The 21,509-nt window shown below is 37.1% G+C and overlaps 1 protein-coding gene across 2 annotated transcripts in view; it reads left to right on the top strand.

Annotated features, from left to right (window-relative positions):
• The window catches only part of ROCK1 (Rho associated coiled-coil containing protein kinase 1), a 94,681-nt gene that overhangs the window by 54,624 nt on the left and 18,548 nt on the right, over positions 1–21,509 (top strand). For both annotated transcript variants that reach the window (XR_012630254.1, XM_074879199.1), the window contains exons 15-27: positions 375–466; positions 595–841; positions 3,963–4,069; positions 5,175–5,325; positions 6,212–6,372; positions 7,205–7,389; positions 8,007–8,076; positions 9,477–9,571; positions 11,411–11,576; positions 13,193–13,286; positions 16,160–16,248; positions 16,583–16,771; positions 17,293–17,458. Coding sequence is in view for 1 of the 2 variants with exons in the window: in XM_074879199.1 (XP_074735300.1) it covers positions 375–466; positions 595–841; positions 3,963–4,069; positions 5,175–5,325; positions 6,212–6,372; positions 7,205–7,389; positions 8,007–8,076; positions 9,477–9,571; positions 11,411–11,576; positions 13,193–13,286; positions 16,160–16,248; positions 16,583–16,771; positions 17,293–17,458 (1,812 nt within the window). In the remaining variant the exon portion in view is untranslated. The remainder of the gene's footprint in view (positions 1–374; positions 467–594; positions 842–3,962; positions 4,070–5,174; positions 5,326–6,211; positions 6,373–7,204; positions 7,390–8,006; positions 8,077–9,476; positions 9,572–11,410; positions 11,577–13,192; positions 13,287–16,159; positions 16,249–16,582; positions 16,772–17,292; positions 17,459–21,509) is intronic.

Genomic DNA, 21,509 nt, shown 5'->3' with positions numbered 1-21,509 from the left:
GCCTTAAGTGCTATGCAACTTTAAAGGGATCATTTCAAATAATGGGCACAAGTTTTGAATTAATTTTTATTTGAACACAATATTTTTGTCTTATTATTGTCTTATGTTCTCTACAGTGTGAATTGTTGTTCTGCAAGCACAGAATTTGACCTAAAAATGTATGTAAGAAGAGAAATTCAACAAAAGACCTATTATATACCAAGGATTTGCTTGACTCTGTGTGTGTAAAACAAACAAAAACAACAACCAAAACCAAAAAAAACCCCATAAGAAACTAATAACCAAAAGAGCCCCAAACAAACCAAAGCTAAAACCAAACCTCAAAATCTAAGGATTTTTTAATCTGATGTATTAATAGTGTAATTTCTCTTTAGTGTCCACGCTAAAAGATCAGATGGAAGACTTGAAAAAAATCAGCCAGCATTCACAAATTACAAATGAGAAGATAACACAATTACAAAAACAAGTATGTTGCTTCTGTTCATTGTCTTTCTTATTTCTTAGATTTGAGAAGCAGTATCAAGCATTCAGATATAACAAAACTGGTCCCAATAATTTTTATATTTTAGAATCTTGTCTGTTTTATTTTAACAGCTAGAAGAAGCAAATGATTTGCTGAGGACAGAATCGGATACAGCAGCAAGACTGAGAAAGGGTAACACAGAAATGAGCAAGTCATTAAGTCAGGTAGAATCACTGAATAGAGAACTGCAAGAAAGGTGTAGAGTTCTAGAAAGCACAAAACTGCAGGTGGAGAAAGATTATTACCAACTGCAAGCAGCTTTGGAGTCGGAACGAAGGGACAGAAGTCATGGATCTGAAATGATTGGAGAACTACAGGGTAATTCTTCTGCATTTATACTTTACCAGAAAACTTGTGATAACCCTACTTTATTAAATAAAGTACAATTACATAAAGGGAGGAAGCCAACCTGCAAAATGAGTGTGACTTAATTGAACAATTTCTGAAGATTTGAATCTTCCTTCCTGACTATGTCTGAGCAGCTCTTGGGAGGGAGAGTATCAAAATCAAAGGGTGGGAAACACTGATTATAGTGGCTGCCCTGCTAAAAAATATGAAAAACTGATACAGTGCTAGAGAAGACACAACACTCTGTCTTGCTGCCTTGGTTCAGTAGCTAAGTTGATGTACCCTGCACTACTTCCATTGGTGAAGAAAACCATTTTGTTGTTAAATTGCATTTGTTTTCTTTATGATGCTTCTATGTTACTTTATAAGCAGGATGAAGAGCATAGTAAGGGATGTGGAATCCTTTTTCTCAGGATGCTTGGAGCTTTTTGCCATTTGTACTCCTGATTCTTCATACTAGAAACTATTCAGATACATTAGTTCATGACTCTGCCTATGCTAATGGATCTGGCCTTTTAATTTCTCATTTTAAACCATCTGTCTGTAGTACTGAAAATCATTTTCCATGAGGCACAATCTTTTCTTGAGGACTTTTGGGTGGTTTTGGTTTAAGGTAAACTTTGCTAGCACAAAGAAAGAACTATCAAGAATCAAGTTGCCTATTTACTGTGCTTCAAAGTTCCTCTGAAATGACTGAATGTAGTTTGATTCAGGCTGCAAGCAGGATGTACAAATGGCATGAGAAGACTGTCTGTGCACTTCAAAATGTGTTTTTGACCACATCCAACTCTGCAGCCTACAGGAAAAGGTTCTTTTTCTGGAGGGTGTAGGGTTAAGGTGCTTTGCTGGTATATACCCAAGTAGTTTTATGTAATTCAAATAGAATCACAGCATCATCTAGGTTGGAAAAGACCTTGAAGATCATCTAGTCCAACCATTGACCTAACACTGACAGTTCCCAACTACACCATATTCCTCAGCGCTATGTTGACCCTACTCTTAAACACCTCCAGGGATGGGGACTCCACCACTGCCCTGGGCAGCCCATTCCAATGCCCAACAACCCGTTCTGTAAAGAAATACTGCCTAATATCTAGTTTAAACCTTTCCTGGTGCAGCTTGAGGCCATTACCTCTTGTCCTGTCATTTATTACTTGGTTAAAGAGACTCATCCCCAGCTCTCTGCAACCTCCTTTCAGGTAGCTGTAGAGGGCGATGAGGTCTCCCCTCAGCCTCCTCTTCTCCAGACTAAACAACCCCAGTTCCCTCAGCCGCTCCTCGTACGACATGTGCTCCAGACCCTTCACCAGCTTCGTTGCCCCTCTTTGGACATGCTCGAGTAATTCAATGTCCTTTCTGTAGTGAGGGGCCCAAAACTGAACACAGTAATCGAGGTGCGGCCTCACCAGTGCCGAGTACAGGGGTAAGATCACTTCCCTGTCCCTGCTGGCCACGCTATTTCTGATACAGGCCAGGATTCCATTGGCCTTCTTGGCCACCTGGGCACACTGCTGGCTCATGTTCAGCCAGCTGTCAATCAACACCCCCAGGTCCCTCTCTGACTGGCAGCTCTCCAGCCACTCCTCCCCAAGCCTGTAGCGCTGCTGGGGGTTGTTGTGGCCCAAGTGCAGAACCCGGCATTTGGCCTTATTGAAACTCCTACAGTTGGCCTTAGCCCATCGCTCCAGCCTGTCCAGATCTCTCTGCAGAGCCTCCCTACCCTTGAGCAGGTCAACACTCCCACCTAACCTGGTGTCATCTACAAACTTACTGAGGGTGCACTTGATCCCCTTGTCTAGGTCATCAATAGAGATGTTAAACAGGAGTGGCCCCAAAACCGAGCCCTGGGGGACACCACTCGTGACCGGCCGCCAACTGGATTTAACTCCGTTCACCACAACTCATACAGCTCATACAGCTGTTTTTAGAAGCACCTTTAAAATGAATGAGAAGAGCATAAGATTTAGGAAGAGTTTATCTTCATCTATCTCATAGTTTTACATATTGCCAGGATGTCTCTTTAGTTCATAATTAAGTGAAGCAGGCTGTACTGTAGACAGCTGTATTTGAATTGATAGGTATATTTTTGTATACTGTATTTAAGGTATTAAGTGTAATACAGAGTAATCAAAGATTTTTTTAATGTATTTATTTTAAAGGAGCTAATGCAAATTCCACAGTCTAGAAATATACACTACTACTTTGACATGTGCATATATATACACACAGGCACTACTATGGCTTTAGGGGATACCTTATTGTGGCCTTCCGGTACTAAAAGAGGGCTTATCAGAAAGACAGACTTTTTACCAGGGCCTGTAGTGACAGGACAAGGGACAATGGTTTTAACTGAAAGACAGTAAATTTGTATAAGATAAAAGAAAGAAATTTTCGAGGGTGGTGAGACACTGGAACAGGTTGCCCAGAGAAGCTGTGGATGCCCCCTCCCTGGCAGTATTCAAGGCCAGGTTGGACGGGGCTTTGAGCAACCTGGTCTAGTGGAAAGTGTGCCTGCCTGTGGCAGGGGGGTTGGAACTAGATGGTCTTTAAAGTGCCTTCCAACCCAAACCATTCTGTGATTCTACTTACTATTTAGTGTAACCTTCCAGTGCCACACAGGGTGTTGTGGTAGATGCTGTGGGGGACAGGGAATAGTTCTTTATCCATGGCAGAGCACTAGAGTCATAGTTAGGTGAATACATATTGTATTAGTACTTGTAGATCCATTTGAGACTGACTTTCTGTGTAATATGCCTTATCTACATACTAGTGTAGTTAACATCAGAAAAGGTGCTTGTTGCATAGCACAGCAGAACTTGGATTAGTGGAAGAAATTTAGCATATTAGATATTGGGAGTGATGGAAGGCAGGTAGCAAGTTTTGCATGTGATTGTTTTTTGTGAATTGATACTAATAGCATGCATAAAGAGTGGCTAAAAATTAGTTTCCTTTACAATGTACAACCTTTGCGTATCTGAAAAATTTGAAGGTGTAAATATTTTAGGGGCCCAGAAATCAGTGTAAAGGTTGAAAAGCTTATTGATTTAAATTGAGTAACTAATATTGAAGGGTATTTAATTTCTTATGGCAGTTCGGATTACAACTTTACAAGAAGAAGTAAAAAACGTTAAAAACAATCTCGAAAGAGTGGAAGCAGAAAGAAAACAAGCACAGGATATGCTTAATCATTCAGAAAAGGTATGGTAAAATGATGTTGAGGCTAATGTTCTTTGTCAGCTCTTGACTATTTTCAAACAGTATTTATTTACGTTGCTAAATCCTGTGTTCTTGCCCTAAATCAGTCTTCTGTCAAAATGATTAACTAAATAGTGCTAACTTACAATCTTATCAGGATGGTAGGTCTCAGAGTCCTCAGGTAGTTCTTACTTGTAGCTTTGGATGTAAAATTCACGTTTGTCACTCACTATCACTAATTCAAGGATCCAACCCTTCTGCCAGTAGCAAGTAATTTTTGTTCTGCCTGTCTAACTCACTGCAGAGACTTGCCTCCTGAAAATCTATGAATTGAACTTTTTAAAACCCTGAAATTTAAATTTGTTTTTACTGGATTTAATTTGACTGGATGAATGCCAGACCTTTTGATCAATTTTGGAGCTGAACCGTTTCAATTTTTTTCTTCCTTCCTTCCTAAAGAATGGTAGCAGCATGTTCTCCTAACATCTCTAATCCTGCCCCAAGATGGAGAAACAAGTAGAGTAAAAGGAAATCCTGCATGCTTTTTCCAGATAGGCTACATAGTTAATTCTGTTTTGAGGCCAGGTAAAGACTTGCTGTGCTGTGTGGTCTATCCAAATAAACCAGAGAGATATGACTATCTGTGAGGGAAGGTGCAAGCAGTTACCGTTCTCACTTGGTGTTATGTGAAGCAGCAATCCAAAGGCAAGTCCCTGTCTCTCAAAGCTCATCTCCAGTGCTTGTTTCATCCCAGCAGTGAAATAACAGAATTGCATCCAGGTAACAATAGTTCAGATTCCTCTGTGCTCTAGTGTTGGTGGTGGATTAGTTGTATGTTTCCAATTTAGGTGACTACTAATCATTCAAGCTGAGAAGGTTCTATTTACCTTACAAATTTATAAACTACTGAAAAAGGTTAATGAAGTTTTCTCCAGAGCACTGAGTACAGTTTTTGTCTGTTACCATTCTTTATTAAGCATGGAAAATAACATTGATTATTTCTTTTTAACAAAAAGTTAACACTAAAAAAGGGAAGAAAGGAACCATGACTCCCTCAGATGTTATAGAAATATTATAGAAATCTGGTAACTTTTTTCCTTATCTCTAGGAAAAGAATAATTTGGAGATAGATTTGAACTACAAACTCAAATCATTACAAGACCGGTTAGAACAGGAAGTAAATGAACACAAAGTGACTAAAGCTCGATTAACTGACAAACATCAGTCAATAGAGGAGGCAAGATCAGTTGCAATGTGTGGTAAGTGTTTCATGCAAGTTTCAGGTAAATACATAATAAAAGATATTTTGATCATCATATCTTAAAACACAATATCTTATAATGTAGTACTCTTGTACAAGTGCTTAATCCCTTGTATAAATGCACATCAAAATCTTAAAACTTGAAAACTACACATTTTAAGTTACTTTCTCTGACGTGGTACTTGTACCATAAAAATTGCATTCTTTTTTAATGTTTTGAATATCTTACTGCGTTCGCAGTTCAAAACCTTCTTTGGCTTCTAAAATGCTATTGAATCTTGACATTCTGGCTAATGCTAAATGGAATTGAAAGAATACATTATTCAGACAGACGTCTTGGAGCATTTATTCCTGTGTAACTGCATTAAAAATACCGGTGTTGTATTAGGCTTGTCTGAAGTGATGAAGTTTCTTTTATAGATATATATTCATGAATCAAAGATGTGTCTTGATATCTTAAATACATCAAATTTTCTTCGTGAAGATAATTGGTACCTAAATGTGTAGTTTGTAACTTTTCAGAAAGCTAACATGAATGATAGCATTTCTTTTCTTATGCTCTACTATCCATTCATGGAAATGAAACTTTGCCTTTATTTCATAATGATTACTGTATTTTTTATTTCTTTCACTATTTATCTTTCAGTTGTCACGATAATATTCCAGTGCGTTGAATGCAAATTGGAATTATATTTCTTTTTTAGTGTTTCTTGTAACAATGCTAGGAATTTTTTACTCGGTAATCAGTCCATCTTAACAGCAGAAGAGCTTAAATAGCTGAAAAAAGGGTCTGAAGAATATTAGGATATTTAAGACTGTGTTTACAGAAGCGTTCTTGCAGATGCTACATATTCATTTTTGTTGTTTTCCTTAATCTTGTTTAGAAATGGAAAAAAAAGTGAAGGAAGAAAGGGCAGCAAGAGAAAAGGCAGAAAATCGTATAGTTCAAGCTGAAAAGCAGTGTTCCATGCTGGACTTTGACCTGAAGCAATCTCAGCAGAAACTGGAACACCTTCTTGAGCAAAAGGAGAGACTGGAAGAGGAAGTAAGTAAAACATTCACCACTAACAGTTTTCTGTAAATAAAAAACTATAGTTGCACTGAGAAATAGAAAATTAAGTTCACTTACACTGAGTTTCTTGCGTAATACATCTCTCAGTAGAACTCAAGACAGTTGTTGGCTTAAATAGTGTTAGGTAATTTCCGCTTCTTTCTTAGCTCTTGGATATCTTACATATTTGACCCCTCAATTAATATAATGCAATTTTTTGTGTTCCCTTTTCTATTTTTAAAGGAAAAACTTGCTTGTAAATTTGACTGTGTAGTCTTGATTGGTTTGGATGGTTTGCAGTTCTGAGTTTGCATTCTCCAGAAAAGCATTTGGTCAAGGAAATGCAATTAGAATACTCAGTGTTAAAACTAGGTGCAGGACATTGGGAATGAAGGTTATAACACCTTTCTTAGGGGTCACGACTTGTGTAAATTAGTTTTTAATATAGCTGGTAGGCTGCAGTTTTTTTTAGGGTGAGAATATCTGAAATCCACAGAGAGGTTTGCAGGACCTTTCAGCAGACAATTTGCGTTTCTTCCATTGTTGCCTTTAAGATAAAACACATTTGGAACTTTGAAATAAGCTAAGTATGGGGAAGCTTTATCATCATGCAGTGTCATATCAGTACGTTCTGTAAGGGCAACAGCTTTCTATAAGATTATTGCACTGAAGTGTTTGGAGATTTAGGGTTATTTTTATGTATTATACAACGTGTAGCATCAAGGTAACAGTGTTTGACGTAAAATAATCCATACGTGAAACACTTTCAACCACATGCAACTAGTTATTCAACAAATGCTCCTAAATTGAAATATTTCTCACTTAGGTAAGGAATCTAACACTTCAGCTAGAACAAGAGACGAACAAGCGAATAATGGCACAGAATGACTTAAAGGCGCAAGCTTTTGAAGCAGATAACTTGAAGGGTTCTGAGAAGCAGCTGAAACAGGAAATCAATACGTTGTTGGAAGCAAAGAGATTACTGGAATTTGAGTTGGCTCAACTTGCTAAGTAAGTAAAAACCTGAAGTAAAATGGAAAAAGTTGCTTAATTATATGTGTACTGTTTTGCCTGTTCCTATTAGTGAAAAGCTCTCTGGTGCATAGGCATTTTTTCCAAAACTAAAAGAATATTTTTAGCTGCGTGTTATGATTTCTTATGTAGCCTTCAGTGTTGGAATATTTTTGTTATGAGCTATGATGCAGAACTGGTTTTGGCTCATCATTCTATGTCAAGGCGCATATATATATATATATATGAGACTTTCGGTTTTACTGCATGGGAGTCAACAGCTTTTTTCCCCTCTTTACCTGATGCTTTTTCTTAACATTTCTTAAGCTGACTGAAGACATTTTTCATTAATTAGGCTTCTATCATATCTTCCTTCAGCTGACTTAACATTTCTCCATTTAGAGTACTTATTGTCTTATAAATTGCTTACTGAAACAACCATCGGGATAGCATAAGGAGTATAATCAAATCAGAATTTTAGGATACAGCAAACTGTCAGTCTTTGTGAAATAATATGTGTGCAAATGTGAGATCTTCGTAGGATGCTATTCTGGTTAGAAACAGTCATTTGTTAGTAGTTGACTTTTTATGTGTTTTCCTTTTTTATTTCTTTAAAGACAGTACAGAGGAAATGAAGGTCAAATGCGTGAGCTTCAGGATCAGCTTGAGGCTGAGCAGTATTTTTCGGTAAGACTTGTGAAGAATTGTGAATACTATGTTTTGACATTAAATCATTGAACAGCAAATAGTTTGACATATTAAAATTTTTTAAATGTAAATAACCTGGCATAAATCAGCAATTCACAAAATCCTGCTTGAAATACAAACCGTGAACAAAAAAATTAGAGAACGTTAGATAGTCTATCTAGTGTGTTGCTTTGTAGTTATTTGACAAATCTTATATATTAAATTGACTAACTCTTACCTGAATTGTTCATCAGAGTAGTTCCTATCTTGAGGTTGGGAAAGAGACAGTTTTCTGACATAATTGCAAACTTTGTAGAGAGTTCAAAATCTCCATACATACTGGAATATATTTCATGCTATTGATCTACCATAAGTATATTTAAAAGCCGTAGATCCAGTAGCATTCTGCACATATTCCTCATCCATCTAAAAAGATACCTGCTCTGTATCTGAGTCCCTGAAGAGCCTTATTCAGTACTCCAGGTAGCCAAAGTGTTTACTGCATAGGTTTAGTTTAATCTGTTTCATTTCTGTGAAAAGAAACAATAGCATGAGATGCTCTGTAACAGCTCTATGAACTTTGCATACATTTGTGACTATGGACAGTTTCATTTCACTTTGGGAAGTGCTTTTTAAATTCGGTTCTTCCTTGGAGGGGCAATAAAAATGTTTGTGTTTTACTAAACTGCATATGATTGTACTTTCATTATGTGTTACAGATTTTTGTGCATTTCTGTAACATACTACTAATAAGAAGATCCAGAGTATTGTTTTATTCTTAGTTTTTTTTTCACTAGCATGTAGTTCAAATAGGACATTCCTCATTCAGTCTGAATATTTAGCAAAAGTACTTTAGAAGATCAAATTTTAACTTTCAGAATTACTAGTGGTGTTAATAACAATATAGTTAGTAGAACAGAAGTAATTCACATAAATCAGACCTCTTGAATCAGTTAAGACAAAGTCAGTCTGTACCCAAAAACCTTACAGTCTAAGAGAAAAGATACATGGATACAAAAAGAATACAACAGGTGGAATTATAGGACAGTATTAGGCTTTTTTGACTAATGTTTGAGACAGTGATGCTACAAGAGGATGGAGTTTTGTCCTGTTGTCAGCAAGAGACCTGCTCAGCTGTGTCCCAGTGCCTTCCTTCCCTTTTGTCAGCAGGTGTGTTTGTACAACTATGTAGGAAACCAGATTAGAAAATCAAAAACTAACCTGGTCGCATCTATTCCCTACACAAGGGAGACTGGAAAGGAGCATCTCAGACAGGCAGGAAGGAGGAAATTCCATTAAAGAGAGTACTGGCATGTGTTGGGGTTTGAGAGATTCAAACCAATTAAGAATTTCACAATGGAATTTGAGTAATAATTCTTTTTTTATGCTTTCTTTTACAGACACTTTACAAAACTCAGGTTAAGGAACTGAAAGAAGAAATTGATGAAAAGAATAAAGAAACTCAAAGAAAAATGCAGGAATTGCAAAATGAAAAGTATGTCCACTGTGTTTCTCAAATAGATATAAGTTTTTCCATATGGTCTCACTCATTAAGATTTTGAATCAGATTTAAAATGTTTCGTATCTTCAGAAAAAAGACAGGTCTCTCAGTTGTTCCATAACCCCTTATAAGATGGCAAATACATAGGATGTTACCTATGCTGACTGACAAAGCCAAATATGGTTATTCGTATTTGCTTTGGACTCTTATTTGTAATGTCTGGAAGAAGAATGATGGCTTCTGAGAATTTAGGAAGATGCAAAATTTTGAAAAAGCATTCTAATTTGTGCTAATCATCTTGCTTGTGTAACAGCTTTTTTTATTTGACTATATGATCTTGATAATTGCTTGGTATATTTCTATAGCCAATAAAATAGTTTGAGAAAAAGATAAAGTACTTTGAATTATAAGTTTAGTAAGCTTCTGATTACAGCAAAACCAATTAATCCAACAATGGTTAACTGTGATATACTATTTTCTAAGATAGCAAATAGACGTTTAAGCTTATTTTTCCCTATTTATTAATTTATTTAATATATATTCTGAAGGAGATTGCAGCCTTATGCATGAAGCAGAGGTTCTCTCTTCTAAAGTCTGGGTCTCTTGGTCTACTTGAGCATCAGCACTGCAAAACAATCTAGAGGGAGAAGGTTGTGTAGTGTTCATGATGCATTTCAGTGAGCTAAGAAAGGGAGAAAGAAAAGACGCTGTCCTAATAAATACACTGTAGGAGGAAAATACCTGTCGATGCAAAGTTGTTCAGGAGTAAGATCCAACCTGAAAAAAGGGGGGGACAAGGTAGGAGAGACTTCCTTTATTCCTCTTATGTTTTTTTCCTTTTTCTCTTTTCTTCCTTATTTTTATGGATTCATCTTACTGTATTTCCTCACTGCTCTCCACAATCTTTCATGTTCATCATAAACGTTTTTTTCACCTGGATACAACTATAGGAATTGTGACAGCTCTTGAGTACACTTCAACAGTTACCTTTTTACAGTAGAGGCCTGTATCCACTACAGGTGTACCAAATCAGTGGACCCCATAGTAATACATATTTCATTGCATAAATATTTTTATTTTGCAGTGCAGGAAGGGCATCTGTCATGAGCCCGTGCTACAGTAATTTATTGCCACTTCTATCTCAGCATGCTGTGGGCTGTGTCACATGTTCCTGGGTACATCTGACTCGTGGGTGCTAGACTGGCCACTGTGCTTTATGTGGGTTTCTTTGCAGGCAAATACATAAGAGCTCTCCCTGTACTCCAAGCAACAGCAAGGAAGTTTGGCTTGTATGCTGAACTGATTAGAAGTTGTGTATATATTGAGATATTTGCACCTAAGTTAATGCCCCCTGCCTCTCAAGCTGTAGATAGAATTTGCAAGTCTTTCCGCAAAAGGTTGCGTAGACAGAACCACTGTATGTTTTCAGAAACTTTATTGTTCAAACAGTCTTGAACACACATCTTCATGAGCAGTGATCTTGTGTGAAGAGGTAGCTAATACTGATAGGGTTAAGTATCTTTTGATGGACCACACTGTACATACAATTTAATTTTATTTTTTATTCCTCAAAGGCAGGACAATTTGACACTTGATTTCCTAAGGGTTGGTGTTTCATGGAAGATTGATATTTTAATTGAATTGTAGTAAGCTTGCTGCTGTAGCTTGTGTGGTCCATTGAAAGATACAAGTGTACAGAGTGTGGTTTTGTAAATGTTGTTTTTCTTAAACTAAGATAACGACAATTAGCTGAGTGGTATCATTTGGGTTTGTTTTCCTGAAAACTTCAAATGTTTTGCATAGGAGAACAAAATCTTAATGTCCTTTTTACAGAGAAACACTCACTACCCAGTTGGATTTAGCTGAAACCAAGGCTGAGTCAGAACGGTTGGCACGAGCACTCCTTGAAGAACAGTATTTTGAACTAAGTCAGGAAAGCAAAAAAGCAGCATCAAGACACAGGCAAGAAATGACTGATAAGGACAGCATCATAAGAAGGGTAAATTACTCTGCTGTAATTAATACCTATATATATCTTCCAGCTGGAAACAGAAATGTATGTTTTCATTTTAATTTAGAAAGTCTTTTTGTGATCGTAAGTGATAACTATTTAAGTATCTAAGTTTTGGACTCAGTTGGAACCTTAAATATTTAAATCCCATCATGTGAACTGCCAAAGAAATGCAGACTTGATGAATCTGAGGTGAAGCCAGAATGAAAATCAAGTGAATGTCTGTAATTCAGTTAAGCCTTTTGTAATTACCTCTTTTAATTGCCCAATCTATTATTTAAATCTTGTCAATTTGTGGAGGTGTGTATTAGAGACTCTTATTACAAAATAACTTAGTCTTTTTAAAAAAATACTTCAAAGTCTTGAGTTTCTTCCTACTGGTAAACTGTTAAAAAAAACCCAACAGAAGCAACCCAAACCTCAAACTGTAATTTTTGAAGATACTTTATAGCGTAGCTCTTAAGACATTTATCAACCTGATACTAATACTTAACTGAGGAGTTTCAAATAACAAGCCATATATAGCATAGTTATTTTATCATTATTGTTTTCTCCCATTTAGCATCAGCTGTGCAGATATTCTTAAGAATCCTGGGGGTGTAAAACTTCAGTAAAACTCTAGGTGTAACTGAACCTGTATCAGCTGCTCAAAGCTTTCTGTTAGCACTACCGTGGATATTACATCTCTGTGTAAAGATAGTGGAAGTAGTGTTTGTTACACATGTTTTGTTTTATAAGCTTGAAATCTCCAGAATGCCACTGTTCCTTAAGAAGCATTCAGAAGACCGTCTCTCTGTGGCATTGAAGGAATACCTTCTTGCCAATATGTTGTTGGTTTCAAACATTCTGTTAATTTTGTCAGACAGTTCAATACACAACCATTTTTATAGGCTTCAAACAAAACCTTTTTTCAGGAATGCAGTTATGTCTGGTTTTTAATACGTATTTGTTAAGTGGTTAGCAAAGTGATCCTGACTGTGGCAGCTAACATATTCAAAGTGTAATGGTTCCCCTTTCCATTTTTTTTTGCGAACCTATGTACATATTTTCCTATGTATGCTTTGACTTAGACCAAATGTAGTTTTAATTTTATGCTTATACCTCTTTTTATGGTATATGACAACTATTTAGCAGCAGATGCTGTGAATCTGCTCTAGCCTTGAATGCTGGAGTTGTCATCTATCAGCTGCTTTTCTGTCTGGATTCAGGGCATCAGGCCTCTAGGTACTACTACTTCCAAAGTACTACAAATTAACTGAAAATTGACACATTTGATAACTGACAGTCTAATTTTGCTTAAATTGAGTTTTTAATTATATACTACAGTGTTGTCAGTTCTGCAAAGATCATTTAAGAAAAAAAAATTCTTTCTGGGACAGGTTTATTTTCAGCCTTCTGGTAAATCAAGACAGCTTAGAAGAAAAGTACCATTTTTTAAAAACTCAGGTTTGAAAAGTAAGCAGATTTTTTTGTATATAATCTGAGGAAGGCATTCCAAGTAAATGGCTGTTATAGATTTAAGGGTATTTAAAATAATAGTATTATAAATATTTTTAGAATTTATGGCAAGTTTTTTATTTAAAAATGTGTTTGTTTTCATTTAGCTGGAAGAAACTAATAACACATTAACCAAAGATGTTGATTTAATAACAAAGGAAAATTCAGAGATCAGTGAAAAAATTAAGAAACAGGAGGAAGGTATGTCATGTTTGGAGTTTTAATTCATCTGTTATGAAGCACAATTGACTTTGAAGCATATGTGGCAAAATGGAAAATGAGAGAAGACATTGCTATTTATCTTCCCTATTGTTTTGGGCTTGATGAAAAATAATACAAGTCATTGTTTTAATTTTGAAAATATATCTTTCATGTAAGTTGCATCCATTTTTAGAAAGGGTAGAAAGGAGGACCCTCGGAACTACTGACCTCTCAGCCTCACCTCTGTGCCTGGGAAGGTGATGGAACAGATCCTCCTAGGAGCTGTGCTAAGGCACATGGAGGACAGGGAGGTGGTTCGAGACAGCCAGCACATCTTCACCAAGGGCAGGTCCTGCCTGACCAACCTAGTGGCCTTCTCTGATGGAGTGACTGCATCAGTGGGCAAGGGACGAGCTACAGATGTCATCTGTCTGGACTTCTGTAAGGCCTTTGACATTGTCCCCCAGAACATCCTCTGTAAATCAGAGAGAGATGGATTTGATGGATGTTTGATGGATGTGGAATAGGTTGGATGGTCTCATCCAGAGGGAAGTGGTCAATGGCTTGATGTCCAGATGGGTATCGGTGACAAGTGGTGTCCCTCAGGGGTCCGCATTGGGACCAGCGCTGCTTAATACCTTCATCAGTGACAGAGACAGTGGGATTGAGTGCACCCTCAGCAAGTTTGCAAACCACACCACATAGCTTGGTGTTGTTGCCACTCCTGAGGGATGGTATGGCATCTGGAAGGACCTGGACAAGCTCAAGAAGTGGGCCTGTGTGAACCTCATGAGGTTCAACAAGACTGAGTGCAAGGTCCTGCACATGGGTCATGGCAATCCCCAATATCAGTACAGACTGGAGAAGGAACAGATGAAGAGCAGCGCTGCTGAGAAGGACTTGGGGGTGCTGGTGGATGAAAAAGCTGGACATGAGGTGGCAGTGTGTGCTTGCAGCCCAAAAAGTATTCGGGGCTGTGTCAAGAGAAGTGTGGCTGGCAGGTTGAGGGAGGTGATTCTCCCCTTCTACTCCATGCTCATGAAACCCCACCTGGAGTACTGTGTCCAGCTCCAGGGTCCACAGTACAAGAAAGACATGGACCTGTTGGAGTGAGTCCAGAGGAGGCCACAAAGATGATCAGAGGGCTGGAACACCTCCCTTATGAAGACAGGCTGAGAGAGTTGGGGCTGTTCAGCCTAGAGAAGAGAAGGCTCCGGGGAGACCTTATTTCAGCTTTCCAGTACTTAAAGGGGGCCTACAGGAAAGATGGGGAGGAACTCTTTTATCAGGGAGTGTAGTGATAGAATGAGGGGTAATGGTTTTAAATTAAAAGAGGTCAGATTCAGACTAGATGTAAAGAAGAAATTTTTTACAATGAGGGTGGTGAAACACTGGAACAGGTTGCCCAGAGAGGTGGTAGATGCCCCCTCCCTGGCAGTGTTCAAGGCCAGGTTGAATGGGGCTCTGAGCAACCTGATCTAGTTGAATCTAGTTGAAGATGTCCCTCCTTATTGCAGGGGAGTTGGACTTAGATGACCTTTAAAGGTCCCTTTCAACTCAAACTGTTCTATGATTCTAAATTGCCACTCCTTCTACTGTATTGCTTCTATTTCTATGCACTGCCTTTATTGTTGAAAACAATTAAAACCTCAGCTGTAGCAGGTAAGAAAAAGTGAGTTTCTGCTCACACTGCTTCTTCACTTGTTTTAAAACAAGTTAATGCCAAGTTCCTGGAGGCATAGTCAGGAATGCCTGTCCAGTACAGCTCATCCATATATTGTCTGTCTAACCCGCTTCTCCCAGCCATGCCCTTGTGTGTATGGAAGTTAAGGAAAAGTATTTCACTCATTTCTTATTACACACAATGTATTTATTAAAGTTTTTGTTTCTATCTCCAGTATTTACAGTAGATCAGTATCAGTATTTCAATTTCCTTAAGATCTCACTTAGATTCAGGATCTAAGTTGTGATCTCATGCGTATCAGTGGAGTAGCATTCTATTTACACACATTCTAACTATATGGGATGTTACTTTATTCAGTTTACTCCCATGGTTTTGCATTTGACTAAGCATTATAAAATTGGAATGCGTGCTTTACTATCTGTTGACTATGAGAGTAAAGGCCTTATTGATTGTGTTGCCAGTGTTGTTGCAAACACTGTGTAGGCAGGAAGGCATACTAAAATATTTTCCTTTAGTTCTGCATTTCCATAATAGTCGGGATTGGGTGAGCAAGCAGTTGTCAGTATTTTTTAGTTTATGGAGTTTATTACTTTCAAATACTTGAAAATTGTTCTTTAACTGTTTGTAGTTTTGATGGAGAAATCCTTATCAGTGAAATGTATACTTCCAGAAACTTTGGGAACAAATGAGCAGACTGATAGAAAAGACTGGTAGAATTGAGTAACTGGTGTGTGAGAGAGGGGTGGGGGGGAATGTAACAGTCATTCCTTGTTTAAAGAAACCCTTTTCCCCCATGTTTTCTTTATGCCTGACTTGAGAATCTCTACTGAATGTGAATCCAGTCATATCAGTCTCATTTTCTGTGTGGGGACTGACTTAATTTTTGGTACTGCAGAAATGCTTTTGGTAGTGCAAACACAAAGGAAGTGGGGCAACAAACAGTCATCGCCAGGAAACAAAAATACATATGTTGGCTTTAGTATTTCATTTTGGTGCCTTTGTCATATATCCTTCTGGTAACTTTCTGTCATTAAAGAAGCACTAAACTGGTAACCTTTACACTGCAAACTGTATTTTGCACATTAAGTGACATGAGTAAAAAAAAAAGTTACGCAATTGTAGAGGTGGTTAAGCTTAGAAATATTTACCTTGTCCTAAAATCCCTCAAAGCTGAATATTATTTTAACAGAATACAAAACGAAAAAAGAGGAGGAAATCAATAATATTAGAATGCATTATGAGAAGAGTATTAACACTGAAAGAACTCTGAAGACACAGGTATAACTCTTTATGCAATTTAATAACAATAATCACTTTGCATATCAGATATCTCTTCAGTTTGCTTTTTGTGCAACTAACTCTTTAGTTCCTTTGAGATTAATTTATATTAACCATGACATATAACATGCATTGTTGATATTTACAGTTGAAAGAAAAAATTTTGATGCTGTGTACTTTTCAGTATTACTTCTATCGTGCATTAAGGGCCATTTATGCTGATGAAGGTTTTTTTTTATTTAAATCCTGTAATTAGAGGAACTTGGAACGTTTGTGTGAAACATGCTTGCGTATATAATTTTTCTTACTGGTTTTCTTTTCTCTTTCACAACAGGCTGTCAACAAACTGGCTGAGATAATGAATCGGAAGGATTTTAAAATAGACAGAAAGAAAGCTAACATGCAAGATTTGAGGAAGAAAGAGAAGGAAAATCGAAAGCTCCAATTAGAGCTTAATCAAGAAAAAGAGAAATTTAATCAGATGGTAGTGAAATACCAGAAGGAGCTCAATGAAATGCAAGCGGTAAAATAATCTTAATTTTTTTTTGGTCACATTGTGGAATTGTCTCTGCAGGAAAAATGTATAGCTCCTAGTTTACTTGAAAAAACAACAAGTTCTGTTTCAGATGTTCTAGGCTACAGAATTTTAGTGAGGCAGAGAACTTGACAAGTGTGCAGCTGTGCTTGTCATTCATTTCCCCTTTCTAAATTCTTAACTGTGGAAGTTACTGATATATTATGAAGACTAAAAATCTGAATACTGTGTAGCATACTATCTGTGCAGTTTATTTCACTGGTAGGTGGTCTCCTTTTCAAAACAAATGGTAATTTAATGGATTAATCACTGTTTTGTACTTGAATGCATTGCTGGATCTTTGATATTTTTTTCCAAGGCTGAACAAACACTTCTATAATAATTTATGCTAATGCTGTCAAAATTATCTAGAGATATTTAAAAAAATTGTAATGAGTTTTGTTTTTAGAATATTTCGCTGCGATATTCTTGATATCAAAGTAACTATGCACGTGTATATATAAATACAGCAACTGGCAGAAGAATCTACATACAGGAATGAGCTCCAGATGCAGCTGGATAGTAAAGAGAGTGACATAGAACAACTTCGAAGGAAAATTTTGGACCTCCAGCAAGGAATGGATTCTACCAGTGTTGCTAGTCTCCAGCCAGATGAAACAGATGGAAATCTTTCAGGTAAGAGAAAAGCATGTTTGAACCACTTGATTTTGTGTATACATACAGTTTTGGAAGCTATTGTTTCAAACAAGTTACTGCCTTTTAAAGTCTTCTGGCTGACTCTTTCTATATCACATCTCCACTTCCTTTTTTTTTTTTGCTTTTATTTCATAGTTTATCTGCTTATACTTCTTAATTTCTTCTCATATCACTCCTCCCACTGTATGGCTTGGCATTAGCATCTTTATCCACTTCCGTGGAAAAAATATCCTTACATTTGCTACTGTTCACATATCGTGAATAAAAGTGCAGTGTCCAGTGAACAGAATACAGGGCCAGCACTTCCACAACATCATGATTGTATTTTAGATCTTGAATGCAAAATTGTCTTTACCTTGTTTATTCTTATTCACAGTCATGTAGCACCTTTGTGACAAGGCAATAATTGCCCATGGGAAAAATGACTGTAGGAATTTCCATAATGCATTTATGGTTTTATGGTACTCTGATTTAGCAGATTAAAAGAAGAACAAATAATACAGTGTAGTGTGCTATTTCCATGTAGTGTCAGCTCCAGGCACTGTATTTTGAGACCTACTGTTACACTGGTTAGTGATTTCACCCTCCCCAATGATTGAAAAGTGTAATCAGTACTTTTGTGAGATCCACTCCTGTGTCTCTAGATACAGGAAAAAACATTTAGTGGTAACAAGCTGTGCTTAACAACCTCCATATGATGGAGCTAGGTTTATTTTTTGTATAGTTCAGTAATTTTTATAATTCATCATGAAATTCTTAATAAATGCTTGTCTTAACATGCTTGTTTTACAGATTTACAGTCTGATTTTTATTATAGAAAAATACATTCAAACATAAAAAATAGAATTCTGTTTTGGGTATTTTAAGACTTCAGTGGAGGGGTGATCAGGTAAAAGTAAATAGAATCATGTTAGGTGTCTCTTTTCCTGTTAATGCACTTCGTGCTGCTCAGATTGCCCCATTGTAAAGTTTTTCCAGGGGTCTTGAAGTCAATGAAATTTCAGCTAGGTTACAAGACTTAGTATATGTTTTTATTTAGTTAGTACTTTCTGTCTCTGCTTTTGTGTCCTGTCTTCCCCTAATATATTTTTAGATTTTCTTTTTTAGCTAATATTTAAATTAATTCTGTTCTAGAACAGCTTTTCATTCAGATGATAGTCTTTTCTTTCATAACTTCCATTCTGTTCAAGAAGCCTTTTGCCCTCTGAAGTCTGATCTGTAAAACCCTCAGGCAATTGCCATCTTGTAAAATAAATGTCTATTTTACTTCTTTTGAAAACATCTTCTGGGCCAAACTTCCATCAAAACTCAGTATTGGGAATTCTTAATTGCTACTAGATTGGCAAAGGAACTTTTTTTTTCTTAGCTGTCACCTGCTAGGAACTCTGATATTTCTGAACTGTCAGTATTTCTCAGGATTTTTTCTCTTAGATACTGATTCTCAGTGTATTCCATTTAATTGTGGTAAAAAAGAAATTAGCGGGAGTTTTACTTATTAAAAAAATTCCCCTTCAAATTACTATTTGGAATCAAGCTTTATGTTTGACAGTGTCTCCTAAATGAAGAACACTGTAGTTCATAATTTTTTCACTGAAAATTTCTGAACTCCTGTAAATTGAGAGCTTAATTTTTTTTCTGCAAGAAAGCAACTAGATAAAAGGATAGTTTTGAACTTCCTCACTTTCCTCCTCAGCCATTTTCAGCATAATGACTGTTGTGTATTACACTGAAAACATCCAGTGCCCCCATCTGGGCATAGGCACTTTCCCTGTTTTTTTTCTTAAGGGCAATAGTTTGTCAATATGACCCTGTTGTCTCTTAGATCTTGGAAAGACTGTAGGAGTAAGCTCTTTCTTTGTCTGCCTCATTAAGGTACGTTATTTTCAGTTTTACTTGTGGAGATGTGTGTAGTCAGGCTTCTGGCTGTATGACCTGCCACTTCAATTTTGGGGCAGAGATTTTGGTATGTCCAAGACCTTTTCAAATCAGCTGTAACTCTTCCATTGTTAATTACAACATCACAATTACTTGAAGTTTTTGTGGTATTCGTCTTCTATACTCATGACCCCTCTATTTCTTTTTTACTCGCCTTTCACTTCTCTTCTTTTTTGTGCTTTTCTCTACACGTCTCTGATTTTTTAACTGCAGTTGTGCTGCTGGTGCTCCTGTGTCATACAGGTAGGACCTCTAATACATATTATTAGGACTTCTCTAGATTTAGATCATGTTCCTACATGCTGCTTTTTTTTTTTGAGTGAGGCTCTGAGTTGATCAAGATCTGAGTAAGAAGCCATATAGGTAATTAAAAGATTAAGTGACATTGGTGTAGTCAGATTTCACACGTTTGTCAAGGAGCCAAGCAGAGGGCAGAAAATGAGTGCACTATCATCATAAGGAGGGGGAAAAAAAGCCTGTCTTCAAAGTAGAAATAACCCGTGCCACAGAAAGAGGAAATTATCCAGCATGTAGTTACTTTTCTGCAAACCAAGTAATTAGTCTTCAAAACAGAAGGTGGCATACCACAGCAGTTCATTTGCTACAATTCAGTTGTATGAAATTGTTTGTCTTCAACTGTGCTAAGTTCCTATCACTTGTATAGCCCAAACACAGACATCAGAGCACCTTGAATAGCATCTTGTCTAAGAGGTGGGTCTGATGAATAGTCAATAGGATTCTCTAGCTGATGCATCTGTTCTTAAGGCAAAGACATTCCTTAAAAAATATTTAAGGCAAATAAGCGGTAGAATTACTAAATAAGTAATTATAGCATGATTTATTCAGTTTTCTGTCACAGTAAAAACATCACTAGGGAAAAAATGAAAACAAAAAATAATCTAAACATGTATTAAAAGAATGATTCCATGGTCTCAATTCTGGTGATGGGCAGTCTCTGATTTAATTGAGAAAAAACTTGTTATGAAATGCCGTGATAGTAATGTTGACAGAATTCCTGAGACCCCTGTGTCTCGGGCATTTTCCGCTGTCCTCCTGCATGGCAGAGAGGTTCAGGCTATGGGGTAGTGTCTTGTCTGATCAGAGAGCTTAGGTTACCAGCCACCGGAGAGGCTACAAGAGTAGAATTCATAACTTACAGGAAGAGCATCTTGTAAAATTTTGGGGTCAGAAGGCTTTGCAGTCTTTAAGTAAACTCAAGGTAATAGTAAAATGAATTCCTAATACTCAGAAATAAGGGAAAATTTTCTGTGTTTGGAGGTAGATACAGAGAAATCCCATGGTAACACACCTTATAGCTGCATCTCACTTGGAGGTGGTTCCTCTCTGTCGTTGAACTAAATACCCCCTCAAGTTCTGGTAGCTCCCAGGGCAATTTACACTCTCCCAAGGTAGGTATTGGCTCGTTTAGACAGTCCAGGCTGTTCTCAGGCTTTTGCTTCACCAGATGGGAAAGATCATGATGTGGAGGAAAGTCTTCCTTGTGTTCAGTTATAGGCATTTTTTGTAAGTCTGACTCCTGATTATTGATTCAGATAGCACCTCATGTCTCAGTTGATGTAGAGTCCTTGCTGAAACAGCTGAAATACTTGCTTTTTAATGATGCGTTTGGAATGCCTCTTCCTCCTGGCTAGACTTAGGAAGTTGTAATACTTATATGATTGTAAACAGAGTTCTTTGTCAAGACAAAACATAATGAGGAACTTAAGGGTTTTTTCCTGTTATAGGGCCCTTAACCTATTGTGAATTAATTCTTTTCATCTGATTGGCAAGATAATTTAAGAATTGAGCTGTCCTACAGGTTTAACTGCAGCACATAATATTTTACACTGTATGTTATAAATCATCTTTTATACAAAGATAGGATGGAATAGTAAATGTGGACCATTTAAGCCAACTTTTTTTTTGGAATATGGGACACAGATACAGCTTTCTCAAATACCTACAAGTACCCATCACCTGAATAAACCTCAAAGCAAGATCCAGCCAGCAATCCTTGTTGAGGTCCACATGAAATTACAACAAGACAGTCTGAGGAAGGAGAGACTCAAATGGGAAGGACGGACTGGAAAGAATT

Source organism: Strix uralensis, chromosome 1 (assembly GCF_047716275.1).
Source record: "Strix uralensis isolate ZFMK-TIS-50842 chromosome 1, bStrUra1, whole genome shotgun sequence".
NCBI classification, from domain to species: Eukaryota; Metazoa; Chordata; class Aves; order Strigiformes; family Strigidae; genus Strix; species Strix uralensis.
The sequence above is the reverse complement of the archived record's forward strand: the minus strand, read 5'-3'. Positions and strand labels throughout refer to the sequence as shown.